General features: G+C 49.2%; 1 protein-coding gene and 1 non-coding gene across 2 annotated transcripts; one reads left to right on the forward strand and one right to left on the reverse strand.

Moving 5' to 3' along the window:
• Window positions 1–5,223: 5,223 nt before the first annotated feature.
• On the reverse strand, window positions 5,224–8,704 carry LOC119092721 (diuretic hormone class 2-like). The gene is made up of 4 exons (XM_037215699.1): window positions 8,660–8,704; window positions 7,075–7,194; window positions 6,623–6,730; window positions 5,224–5,958 (listed from the first exon to the last, which is right to left on the reverse strand). Exons 2-4 carry the CDS (start codon window positions 7,188–7,190, stop codon window positions 5,832–5,834), a joined length of 351 nt encoding a protein of 116 aa, XP_037071594.1. The 5' UTR covers window positions 7,191–7,194; window positions 8,660–8,704; the 3' UTR covers window positions 5,224–5,831.
• Window positions 8,705–12,267: 3,563 nt separating this feature from the next.
• TRNAN-GUU (transfer RNA asparagine (anticodon GUU)) lies at window positions 12,268–12,341 on the forward strand. Its single transcript has one exon. It is a non-coding gene; the product is annotated as a tRNA-Asn (tRNA).
• Window positions 12,342–14,180: the final 1,839 nt, after the last annotated feature.

Below are 14,180 nucleotides of genomic sequence, written 5' to 3' on the forward strand. Positions count from 1 at the left end.
GCCGTTTTCAGGGTCCCCGAGGCAAAACGGACCCGTCCGACGGTCTGTGCGTGATCCTCGCCACGACAACCACTGCACTGCCGTCAGTGACCAGCCTTAGCGGCGGATCAGGGTCGTGCCCCGGCAGCGCTCGTCCGACACCAATCGCTTCTTCGGTGGCTCCAGAAGCGAGCTTCACCCAGCGCCACGAAGCGTCTTTCTTCAGGAGCGCGCACAGCGGAGACCGCCTTGATGCCAAGTAGAGCAGGAGTTTTTGGTATCAGGCCACTGCTCCCAGCGACAATCTGGATTCTGGATGACATTCCCCGCTTACGGTACGCCGAGTACTACCCCACCTGCTCCAGCACGGGCTGCTGCCCACCTGCTCCAGCACGGGCTGCTCACCTGCCCACCTGCTCCAGCACGGGCTGCTCACCTGCCCACCTGCTCCAGCACGGGCTGCTCACCTGCCCACCTGCTCCAGCACGGGCTGCTCACCTGCCCACCTGCTCCAGCACGGGCTGCGGGCTGGCCACTGGAATGGTTGTCGGTCCGTCCAAGCACGCAATCTCTCACCCACCGAAAGCCTGTTTGTTTCGTTTTATATTCACCCGTGCCGTCTGAACTAGTCTGTCACTCGGTCTGGTCTCACCACTACATCCACTTGGCTATCTCCAGTCTCCTGCACATTATGCAGACAATGCATTGACCACAACTATTCAGAACTTGGTTGATGGCAAGGTTCAAAGTTCATTTGGGAAAATTGGCAATTTTTTTGGAGTTAAAACATCCTTGGACATCCGCTGATCGTTAACGGTGAACATGCTGTACCCAGACGGCTACGATGCACGGTGACAAGAGTCATGCCCTTTGAAAAATAACCAAATATACCCCCTTGCGTTACGCGGGCTAAACCGGACGAACGGCGTACCCATCACCCCGAGCGAGAGTTTGTTAGTTTGGTTTAGTTTGGATGAGAGTCTAGTCGGCCAGTAGTGACTATTTCTGGGCTATGGGCTGAAGGGGAGTAGGGCTAAGCTACATGCACCTGTCAGAAAATTAAAAGTGGGGCAAAGAACAGCGCGTCTAAAGGAGATTGGACACTTTTCATCACAAAATATCAACAACCTGTCTTTCCTTGGATGCCCATACCAAGTTGTGACTGAGCTAAGGGATTCAAACTCGAACACAAGTACCAGTGGCAATGGCAAAGGGCATTTAACCGAGATCAGCGCAGGATACCTTATCTTCACCATCGAAACGTTACCGGCCGATGATCTGAGTGCATGGCGCAGCTCGGGGGGCGGGGGGAGGGGGGGCGCAGTCGGCCCAAACGCAGCTCGGACAGCGGCAGTCGGCCCAAGATGACCGTTATAGTCGGCGCGCCCTAAAACAACCGATAAAACGAAACCGGCCCACGCGACCGGCCGCATTATTACCGTCGCTGTGTCGCTGGCACCTCTGCTAAACTTGCTACACTCTGATTCAGTGGGGTAGCCAGGATTTCGTCGGTTAACAGGTGGGCTATTCATCTGAAGGGTTCCATCTTCGTCGTTAAAGGGCTCTGTATTTTTCACTCGGAGAAGCCTTTGAGACACTTCTCTCTATCTCCTAAAAGGCCTTCGGGCATTGTAAACTGCAAAAATATATTGAACCATTTGGGCCCAAGGCCTCCCGTCACCACCAAAGAGCAGGACACCCCCAACCCTTCGCCCCAAATTTTCTCCTTTGCCATGCCATTGGTTTGATGTTGTTCGAATTTCGGCACTCTCGGACATCAATTATCATTTCAGTGTCATGTGATTAAGGAAATATAAATGCCAGGGGATATATCGCAAGCATCGTGGGCGGTCTCCACTACCGAGCCATACCCTCACCTCGCACGGTGAGAGAGCACCGCGGGGACCTGCGGGCGGGCGGCGTGCCGTCGCTTGAGGTCGCAGTGGCGCCCTCTCTGGTGACGTGCGCCGCCTGGTGTGTGTGCCGCCCCGTCGGTCGTGCCCTCAGCCGGCTGCCGGCCCACGTTGATCAACGCGTGGTCTCTGCCGCAGAACGCGATCAAGGCGGCCACCGCTTGCCTGACATCTGCCGACCAAGTTTGGTACCTCGACTTGCACAAAAGGCCACCAGACGCCGGACTGGCGTAAATAGCACGTCACCCGTCACCACCGCTGGCCACCGCCAACCGAGCTGTTTGCTGAGGCGTGCCGTAACTCACAGTACGGATCGGGCTTGTTCCACCGACTGGGCGCGTGACACTGCGTGGTGGCCTCCTTCCGGCAAAGGCACGGCTCCTCGACGCTGGCCGTGCCCATATACCTAGTCTGAGCCACCCGCGGCGATACGTTCATCGTAAACAGGTGTGCACCGCCACCGGAGACATGCACCCTTCTTTCCCATCCACGCTTCATCCTGCATCCGCGCAGCACCCGGTTTATCCAGGACTACCTGCACGATTTGTGTCAAGCCACGGGTGGGGAGAGCCACCTGTTGGGTTGAGCCACGAGTAGGGAGAGCTACGTATTGGCTTAGGCCACGAGTGGTCGCTGGTGGAGCATATACTTCAGTGTGGCCGCTGTTGGAGCATATACTCCGGCGTGACACACGAGTGGCCGCCCTAGTGCGCATATACTCCGGAGAGAGGTTATTCAGGCATGGGGAAATTCGGTAACGGATACGGTAGCTGGAAAGCTTCACACGCCCTTGATGTAGTATTCATATTACTAACGATGCCAGGCTCACTTAACCACTGTGCCGGCAAAGTGACCCTGGTGGCGAAGTTGACAAAACCCGGTCCCAGAGACCAAACTAAGCTTTAACAGTTCCGCGAATAACAACACCTAGCTATCATAAGAAAGAGCTACCTTCATGCGCGCTCGGGTAGGGGTCGATTTGATCCCCCCAAGGTTTTCCGGAACAAGTTCTGAAGGGCGCGTCGTAGCCGCTTGAAGTCTTGCATGCTGTACACAATAGAATAGCGGATTGCTTGGTATCAAAATTTTACATGCACCTCGCAAGGTCACCGACCTACTGATCTGTCAAAAGCAGGTCATGAACTCAGCGAGGGCAATTTCTATGGAACCTCAATCTGATGCAGCAACGGAGTGTTAAACGAAATCATATACATCTCTGTAATGGTTTCCTAGGCAACACAACGACTGAATTAGCAAATTCATTGAGCTAAGGTCAGGTATGAAGGCCAGGCCAAGGACAAAATCAATCTTGTATTACTACAGAGCTCGCTGTATGAGGTTGTTTCTGGCGCTAATGTTAAGCATATTGATTATAGGAACCACATTATACATCTTTCATAGACGTCTTAACGGTCAGAAAAGGTCACTGACTTAACATGATCCAGATCAACATTTTGTTGTTAAGAACATACAGCCTAACGTAGTTATTGGCACTTGTTCACATGCAGGCATCCAGGCAGTATCGTATGATTTTGGTCATCATGTCCTTCGAAAGATCACACAAGGTTACTGAACTCAAATAGGTACCAGTGATCTTTTGCTTTAAACAGGTATCTAGGTTGACGGTGGTTGCACCAGACGGTCTGTGGGCACTTTGGATACAAATTTGGAGTTTGACCTTGTTTGACCCTGTTTGATTTAAAGGTCATAACCTAAGAACCTCATATTTTGACACAAGTGAGTTCATGTACAGATCAACATATGCTATGAATTTGGTGCCTCTAGCTTTCTCAGTTGTTTGAAAACTCAGGGATCAAGTCGACCCCCACCCGTATGAGCTGTTAGCTAGCTGCAGACCAGCGGTAGTCGCCAAGAAACGAGGTCCGACCCGATTCTCCTTTTTGAGGCTTCGTCTTTCCCATATGTACGTTGTAACACTCGATGTACCATCTCTGTGCGTTCGTTACTCAGCGCCTACGAGCAAAGATGCGTTGCACCATGGCATTCAGCAAACGTTTTTCGCTGCAAATTTTCGTTTGAAGGTTTTCCAATGTGATAAAGAAACTGCAAATAAACAGAGTGGTCTGTAAGCATTCCATTGAAATGTAAGCAGCAACAATAATTTAAATATAAACTTGGGATAAGACTCTCTCTCTCTCTCTCTCCTCATCCTCTCTCTCTCTCCTCTCGTCTCTCTCTCTCTCTCTCTCCCTCTCTCTCTCTCTCTCTCCTCTCGTCTCTCTCATCTCTCGTCTCTCTCCCTCTCCTCTCTCTCCTCTCTCTCTCTCTATATATATATATATATAAATATATATATATATAACGAGCGGAAACACAGATGTTTTATACGCCGTTATGGAGCTTTTTAGTGTTGACTAGTCGCATTGCCTTAATAGGCTACTTTTCTCTGAATGTTGTGCTCAGAAGACAAAAATGCAATGTGCAGACAGGAATATCAGGGCTTGTAAGTTAAAGATGCATCGTCCTACACTCAACAATAAGCAATTCCCGCCGGGAACTACGCAATTCTATTTGTGTTATGAACATGAACGATTGCTTCTCGATTGCTTTCTTCTGGCAATAGAACAATTTTATCATGGATCTGTATAACAGCATAAACCGACTCAGTTTGATTCCTGTTACATCACCAGGTCGTGTTGTGAATGCAGTGTTATGTAGCTCATTTTAGGATACGTCACATTATGAATTCGTGCTACACATCCAGAGTGAGAAAACTCAATTCGAGTTCAGTAACTCGGCGTACGTCTAAAGCGAGCCACGGAACACTTCTTATGAGGGTTTTAAAACACAGTTCGCGTTTCTCGGTACCTTATATCCGTGCATATTTGCAACGGCTTCGTTACACGCTCACATTGTTAAAATGGATCACATAGCGTGATTAAAGCGCAACAGTTTTGTTCGTCTTACACTAAGCGTGTTCTCGGTTTTTACCGCGTAGCCCCTGAGTGGATGCGGCCTCAGTCCGCAACAACCGCGTCGCCATGACGATTGGCTCAGCGGGCGGAGACGGTCATTTACCGAGAAGTGCATTCGATGGTGTTTGAACCAGTGCGTCACCATAGACCATGTGATATGTCCGTTCCATAAAGCCAAAATACGCTCGAAGAGGGACGCTGTGCTTAACGCCATTGGAACGAAATGAAATCCATATTATCACATTTCGTTGAATTCCTGTGGTAGTAGCCTCATGTTTGTATATATCGTCTCTTAAGGGGTGTTCAGAGTTTTCAGATGATGCGTTTCACAAGCACTTTCACGAATTGTTGTATTGCACACATCACAGAATATACTCGTTGGAAAAAGCAAGGAAGTGAAAAGTATTGCCTTTGCAATAATGAGCAGGGAGTCCAAAGATAGTTTTCCTGTCGTAGTAGCGATGTCAAATCGGAATTCTAAGCCATTCGAAAGGATTTCGAGAAAACTAGGATTACCAGTCAAATAGGACGTGTTTTATCCAACAATAAGTAACACATACAACAAAGATGGCATGCTCGCTCAGCTCCCCATATGTGACTAAACCAACAGGTCCGTATGTGACCCCGGTATGAGAACGACAAGACCGCCCCCGTCCGTGAGCGAACAACCAGCACAGTATCAGCCGGTGGCGGAGAGGTGACTGGCCAGCAGCTGTGAGGATCAGTGGGATCAGCTGATCCTGTGGGATAAGCTGAGGCTCAGGCGTCCCACTGCAGATCAGGCTACCTACAGCCTCTTCAGCAGCCTCCAACGTGTTTTCCTGGTCGGCTCACGGAACCGAAGCGGCCCGGCCCGCCGGAGTCAGCTGACCCCGCGTGACCACCGGATCCAGACCGCCGAGGCCGGCTGGTTGACGCTTCAGTTGGCAATGGCAGCTTCACACGGAGCCGCTGGGGCAGAGGAGAGCACGCCAGATGGAGGTCTGGTTTACAGATGGAGCGTTTACTCGACGGAGCGTCGCCGGCGGCCGGGTCCGCCCGGGAAGGCCGCCGCTGCCAGGCCCATCTTATGCTTGGCCGCTTGCGTGGCCGAGAAGCCGCGGCCCAGGCCGAAGTCCAGTCCGCGCTTGCTGTGGGAAACGGACGCCGGTCGGAGGTAACATGAGTCGCAGTGGTTTGAGCTGCGAACCAGGGACGCGGTGTACCGACAGATTTTGATTTTAAGCATGCAGTTTGCATTTCTCTGAATTGATTCGTAAGATATATATTCGTATAGTTATCACGTGTGAGGTTGGCGCAGAAACAGAGTGGAAAGTTCCCATGCATTATCTGCCAAAAGCGGAGTAAAACGCGACTATTAAAAAAGCGTACCAAACAGGCCGTGAGACGTTGAATGAACTACCACATATTCTAAGCATAACTTAAAACCATCTGGTAATCGTAGAAGGTAGAACGTTAGGCCGCAACAGCACAGTATCATTCGTCATATGCAAAGAGAAGGATGATAAGTAGTGGACAAAACATATTTCAAAAAACGATTAGCTGATTGCAGTTCAGCGCATTTAGCCGGGCAGGTTGGTAAAAACAAGGTAGAATGGCAACGTTCTCTACAATGATGTCCTCTCTTGGCCAGGCTACAATGCACGAACAGCCAAGCGGCAGGCAGCGACATCTATTGGAGCCCTGGTGACCTACCCGGCGTAAACGGACCGCGCCGCAGTAGGCGCGGCCGGCACTTTGTTGTACAGATGGAAAAACGGCACGTGTTCTCGGAAATATCTATCTAGTTCGTACTGGGCCAGATTAGCCTCTTCTGCATCGTTGAGCGCGCGCAGCCGATTGACCAGCTCGCTGACGTAGGGGTCGTTCTGCAAGTTGTCCACGACGTCCGCCCAAGATTTCCTGCCGGGTGCAGGTTGTCGTAAAACAGGGCTTGTACCCAATATACGGTCCTCGTGTTACATATCAATGCAAATATCAAAAGCTTATGTGGTGAACCAGCCACCGACTGCTTTAGCTGGGCCACTGCACCAAATTTTAAGTTATGATTATTCAACTGTTCATTTTAAATACAAAAAAAGATGACACGTAAAAGATCCGTTGCGAAAAGTGTAGCACCACGAACAAACGCATTGATCATAGTGAAGCCCTATGGTGGTAGAACAGTTCTCTGCTTTTCAAAACAAGACATGAAGCCCGATCTCTCTCAGCTGTTCTTTTCTCCCCGCGCGTTCAAAGCTGCCCACCTCCCAGTGTCCTCCATTTGCACGCTGGCGGCGCTGCAGGAAGACAAGCTGAAGACGAAGCAGACAATGGCTGCCAGCCAGGCGCAGACGCTAATTGTAGACACGTGGTGAGTCATGGCTCTGAAACCAGGTCAGATCAAAGTCAAGACAAGGGTCAAGAGACAGCCATATCATCACTGGGCCAATATCAGGTAATGCGATAAGATGAGGGCCAGATCACAACGTGCATCATGTCAGAGAACTTGCACTTATGTCCTGTATGATGCGTCCCAACGTTGTCAGAATCGTGCGTAAGGGGTATGTTGTGATGTTGTTGATTTGTTCATGGCAGGAATGATTTAAGCGGACCAGGTTGAATTAAGATTCTACTGTTATTGTGCGGGGTTTAGCACGGTCCCAGCCAATATTTTCCACCAGCCAAATCTGCTCCGAGGCTGCACCAGCAACCCGCCGGTGGAAGCCGGGCTGGTAGACTGTACCGCAGTACACCAGGCCGCCTCCTGGCCCGATGTGAGCGTTCAGTGACCGGCACGTGGGCGACCGTCGTCGGTCAGGGACAGGCTGGTGGTCACTGAGCCGGGCTGAACTGAATAGAACTCTGTGTGAGCCTGGTTAAGTCCGCCTGGTCACGCAGCAGTGGCCCGGGGCAAGATGACCGGTGTGGTGACTGCGGTCTGTCTGTCGTTAACAGGACAAACCCTCGATCATGGTCTCCGGATGAAAGACTCGATCGCAAACCATGGAACACGGACCACCAACCAGACCAGAACGGAAGGTCACGGCTGCTTCCAGGTCAATCTCGGACACTGATTGCAAATGCGTACATCAATTTTGCTTGGGTAAACAGCGTCAGAGATTGTTGTGCATATCATTGAAAATATCAAGGCCTAGGCAAACTCATGCAAATTCATGCTGATGCAGAACGCTGCTAAAAGCCCCCACCCTCATTCATATGACGACCAAAACAACAGCTCTTTACTTTGCATAAGGTGGCGGTCGTATTGTTTACTTGGTGAATTTCTTGCCGTTCTTTGCACGCCATTTGCGAAATGCACCAAGTTACATACAGGTATCTGACATACATGTGGTAAGATGCAGCACAGATATTGTTGACGCTTTCCGAGATTTGACAAGAGTGAATGACAGACAAAATAAGCACATTCAGAGCAATGTAAAACGCATAGTCAGCACTGCACGTGAACAGCATTCAGTAAACGTAATATTTGACGGCACAGTCATTGCATTTTGTGGTAATGACCAATATCCCTTTGAGGGGACATATACATGAACACGTTGGTGATTGTTGACCAGGAACATTATTATGGCAGTTGCCATCAAGAGCTCAATGATGGTGACAATGGGCTAAGCATTTACGGCGTCTGCGTCCGGTACTCACTTAACGGCTGTATGCACTTGTTTTTGACCATAGCAAACGTCTACTGTTAGGCGCTGTAACTGGTCTTTCAGGCGTAGTCACAGCAGCACTTGACGGACGTCTACCAGCACATTTTCATCTGAGATGGGCTCAAATATGGCAGCATTTCAGCGTGTTCTGTCTGCTGATGGTCAGCGGCGTGAGACTCACTCGGTGCTTGTCCCGGGAGGAGATCGCCTCGTGGTCGCCGCTGTGCTGCTCCACCGCCGACTGCGATGCTGGTGCCGCCTCTCCGGCACCTTATATTCAATTCCCCACGAGAAAGCGGCGACCAATGGACCAATGGGGCGAGGCCGCTCCCTCAGCCAATCAGGACAGCGCCCGGCCCACGCGAAACCTGACCCGTTCAATTAGGCGGGTGATTTCCGAACGGTTACTGTTGAAATCAAAGGTTCAACAAGAGACTAAAGGGAATAAACAGAGATCTAGCAGAGCAATGATTTTAGACACATGCGTAGAGCAATGCGAATTGGCCCTGCTTTTGATAGGTTTGTTATGTTTTCTTCTCTTCTCCTCTCTTTTGTTCTCTTAATGCAACAGCAGTTCTGCAAAAATCGGTCCGGGCATTGATGACATGTGAGGATAACACTCAGTATGGGATCTGAATTGCGGGAGCAGTTTGAGTCATAGCGCTACGCCTAACGCTGACACCTAAAAGTAACACCATGTCAGTTGTTAGAAATCTGTCATGGATGACAATAATCTTATTGGAATTAAGATGCTAAATTAAGAGTTAACTTGCTTGCCTTGGGTGGGCTGGTTGCAAAACGGGATTCCAACCATAATGAAATATATTCGGAGCGAAGACGAAATATGCATTCGTGATAGGCGTACATTTTAGGTCATGCCCTCCTGGGCTTCCTGACCTCGCCAATAGCGAGGGGTCCATATCAGCATATATTGACCGATATAAAACTAAGACAGATAGAACAATGCGGTCAGAGTTACCCTGGTGCATCTCATATAAACCCTTCAGTTATATCTGTTTTTTTTTTGTTTTCGGCTATTTGATTACCTCTCAGGTCATGAAAACGACCTGAAGGAGGGTCAGAATATTCGAAATCGGGACATTCATAGTCACTACGACAACAGCACACGCCATGGTAACAGCACCATAGTCTTTATTTGTCTTGCACATCAAAAGACGTAACGTGGGACGAAGTCAAGTCCATCTTAAACCTACTAAAGCGTGTCTAACAGTTAAACATTAGCAAAATGCTAACGAATTGGTTCAGTGAATTACTCTGCCGGAAAGCACCCTTTCCGGTGAAAATGATGTGAATAATCATGCTATAAATTACAGATGGTAACCAGGGAGCAAATATGCATGCAAATAGTAACCAAGGAGCTATTTTAGGTAAAAAAAAATCATCGGAGGACACTAGCCTCACTTGATCCCGGTGCAATAAGATCAGAATCACTTGATTCACTTGGACCATGGAACCTCTCTTGATCCTAACTTCACGCTGATGATGATGTCTCGTTTATATGCTCTCATCCTTACGATCTGACACCTTTGCCTGTTGTGGCCTGACCCGGTTGTCCATAACACCCACGTAACCCGACATGGCCAGACACTACACAGCTAATTTTTTAGCATATGTGCATTGCATGACATCGTATGACGCATCGCGTCATAGGAGGTCGTGCAAAATAATCGAACTTTCTTGACTTTTGGGTGTCATGGGTCAGCAAATCAGCTGAAAAGCCGCTGATTGACGTTAGATCCAAATGCATATTAAACAACTGAAATTTCACATCATACGCCAGGAAGAGCGAGACGGACGGCTGACGTCTCTAGGAAACCGGAATGATTATATATCTGCGTGACCGGATATAACAAGTGATCATGATTTGTCCGAAACGTCCCCACCCCCGCAATAATGGGGGTTGGAGGCACTATTATATGTAAATGGACATGTTAAGGCTCACATGTTCAGGCCAGGCCATACAGGACATGTTCAGGCCAGAACATATTTCCATTCTGGGTATATCAGCTTCACCCCACATATACTCACCCACTACCCCGTTGTCACCATCGTTGTCATCCCATCCTTAACTCCCTTACCACTTTTACAACCTAAAATGGTTTTGCTGAATTGAAAAGGTATGCCATTTTGCTATTCTGTTCATTTTGCTGTGCCACCGCGCGATATATGGCTCAGTGCACCAACAATGGTGCTGGGCGATAAACATTGCAATTAAGCCACATGTGTATGGACTAGAAGTTGTGGAAACGCTATGAAAATGCTGACAATATTTCAAGTAACATGCGGTGGCTAGTTTTCTAAAAAAAAAAGCATATTGCGTAATACTTAACACGCGCCCGGGTGACGGCCCTGTGACTGACTTTAGAGGACCGGGTCCTGCGGATCGTGGTCCCTTAATGCGGCCTGAATCCGGCACTTCAGACCATTCAGGCCTTATCATCGGGCTCCTGATCGCCAGCCCTGAGGGACCCTTTGACTTCAGGGCCTAGGGACGGGACCATGACGTGCTACATGCCACCGCGCTCCTCCCCGCCCTAGACCAAAGGGTTAAATTTGAGTAAAAGGTGATGGACATGATCAATCTAGAGGCAAAGTAATTGGGTGTAAAAAACATGCTGCTTTATTCAGAAAGTTTTTCGTTCAAAATTGCGCTAAGCCATGAGATCAGTCGTCATGCTTCTTCATCACACCTCTGCAATCATTGCGTACTACCAACGCTACCACGTCACTGCCGAAGGCTGCTAATTTCAGTGGCAACCGGATGAGGTGCATGCCACCAATTAGAGTGTCTTCACTCAACTGCTTTTGGCCCTCACTATCCGCAGAACTGGTAACAATGCTCATTTCTACTTTTTGCATGCACCGCATGCACATATTGATCACCATCGATACACGAGTGAACATGCACGCCCTCTTTCGGATTGACTTGGGCTTATCGACACATATACCGGATAGATTTGCAATCTGCACTGTCCTGTTACGTACCCCATAATTGATATCACGATGGGACGGTGTCATTACATTCAATATCCAGGCACCTCCAGCAGCCGGATTGTACGCCATAGTCGCGATGGAAGGAGGGTGCTAGGCCCAAAACAATTCATTGGAAACCCGGTTTAGCGCACCGCAGGCGTGCGAACTTCCATTCATGAGGTAAAGCAAATTCACCTTTCTTGATTCGTGTAGCTTTACTTGCCCAACGGATTTTTTGAATTTCAGCCCGAATTTACGCAAATACATTGATACACACAATGCATTTGATAAGGCGAGGGCCACATGCTCCTGAGGGGGGGGGGGGAACACCACATGCGTACGTCCCCGTGCAGCAGTATTGGGAAAGTCCAGTGACCAAAATGCACACCGAGGTGATGACGGAGACTTGACTTCTTGACTTGTGACTTCGCCTAAAGTAGCGCATATTCAGCCGCGCACTGTCACTGACGGACTTGTGCAACCCAGACAATGTATCCAATCTGGCAAAGCCCTTATAACACGCCTGGACTTGCGGAGACGTGAAGAGGAAAACCGGAACTTGTAAGTCTGTGAAGATGAACAAGAAGCCGCGTTAAACGGATTGCTCGCCAAGCCAGCAAGGACTCGTTTCTCACTGGTGTAGTAAGGCCGGGTCAAAACGGCCGGCATCGCTGCAAGCCAACGTGTCCAACAATGTGATAGGGTCAGGAGATGCGTCATCATTTCCCGGCAGGTCAATGTGTACAGCTGTGAACCCATCGCACGGATTTGAGGGCCTGTTTCAACATTCCCCAGGCCTCCGTGGCGCAATTGGTTAGCGCGTTCGGCTGTTAACCGAAAGGTTGGTGGTTCGAGCCCACCCGGGGGCGACCCTTGCAGGTCAGTTTTGACCAATGACCTGCAAGATGCTTTCAGTGGAGACGAGAGTCGCGCTTCCTGTCAGTGCCGTGCTTAGCTCGCGTTAAAAATCAACACCGCGGTCGAAGAATGACGTCATATCTTCGCATGCAACTCTTCCGACTGCAATAACCAAGGACTGAGCATGCTAGGCTTCAGCTACAGGTCACATCGGTGGAACTATATATGAACGCGGTGGACGCTACCAAGCTAAGATGGCCGCATTCTTGTTCCATAAGTTCCGTAAACATGATAATTAGATGCGACGTTGCTTGTTGAAAATTGCGCTCAGCATCAAGGTTTGTTGATCTTGCTATTATGTATATAAGCTCTTATGATCTATATATATATATATATATATATATATATATATATATATATATGTGTGTGATTTATGGTCTATGGTCTTGTGATGTATATATAAACGATCTTGTTATTATCATGCTGTACCGACATACCCTGTATTGCTGGCAGGACAAGTGCCGGCGATAGATTTTATGGACACAGTTGTTCACCTCCATGCCACCGCTGACGGGAGGCTGCCCACTTTCAGCCAGCAATCAGGCAGAGTTTGCGTCCATTGTACCATTAAATGCAAAGTCTTTGAATCCAATACTTCTGGCTTTCATGTCTACTTCTCTGGATGTGTGTACAGCCCATTCTCACCATTATCACTGACACAATGGTGCATGCCACGCCTTTTTTTAAAAGATTTCACATAATCGCCACGCACGCACATACGCACACACACTCAATAGGCTCGGAAACTTCCCTTTCCATGACCTGTCAGATGTCATGCCATTGGTGTGGGCAGGGGTTTAGGCATTTGGGGCAATGCCCCTTCCCTCTGGAGTTGGCGCTACCGCCAGAGTTTTTGACAATTTAAGACATTCGTAGGGCTCCTAAGAGATAAAACGCCTCAAGGCATGACATAATCCAGGGCCTTGAAGTTCACCACAATCAAAAAGCATAGCGACAAAGAAAACTGATCGAAAGGCTCCCTATGGCTGTCCATCTGGCTGAAGGGTCTCTACTACCCGACAGTGTCCCATCCCCGAGTGAAGTCCTGGCTAGACCACTGTGCTACGAGTTGTGTAATCTTTATCACTGCGGATTGTGTTGCTGTAGATAATAGCCACGTTTACGCGCAGCTGAGCTCGGAACACCCCTAGTGACGAATGTATACACGCCGACGACGAGAATGGACCGGAAATCGTTCATCATAATAATTTGATAACGCCAGTTTGAGGTGAAGCCCCGGGGGGCATGCCAGATTGGCCATGGACATCATCAGGTTGCGACCATGTGCAGAGATCATACACCTGCCAGCATATGGCAGCCTGGGCTCAAGCGGTGCACTGAAGCGTTCCGCGAGCAGACTTTTACGGTAGCGAGACGCACAGGATCCCTCCCCGGCCTCACTTAGGTAGCAGATGCCTCCCTGAGCACCGTCAACGCCCACATGTGCAACCAGGGGCGTACATCACACCAGACAAGGCTATATACATATATATATATATATATATATATATATATATATATATATATATATATATATATATATATATTTATATTGCACTGGGGTTTGTGAGGCAAGGGTTTTTTTACCAGAGAGCCTTTTCCGCTGGTGGTGGCAAGGTCGGAGAAAGTTGGCCGTCTTGGCTGCGGGCCTACTTGGCCGGCTCGGCTGCGGGGACCACGTGTCTGGCGGTGTGCCAGGATCAGGAAATGCGTCATCGCTTCTGCACCGGTCGGCGGGCACAGCTGTGATGCCATCGCAGGTTTTTTTGCCTGTCTCTGTGTTTTCGCGG

This window comes from Pollicipes pollicipes, unplaced genomic scaffold, assembly GCF_011947565.3.
Source record: "Pollicipes pollicipes isolate AB1234 unplaced genomic scaffold, Ppol_2.1 Scaffold_3447;HRSCAF=4054_pilon_pilon_pilon, whole genome shotgun sequence".
Classification (NCBI taxonomy): Eukaryota; Metazoa; Arthropoda; class Thecostraca; order Pollicipedomorpha; family Pollicipedidae; genus Pollicipes; species Pollicipes pollicipes.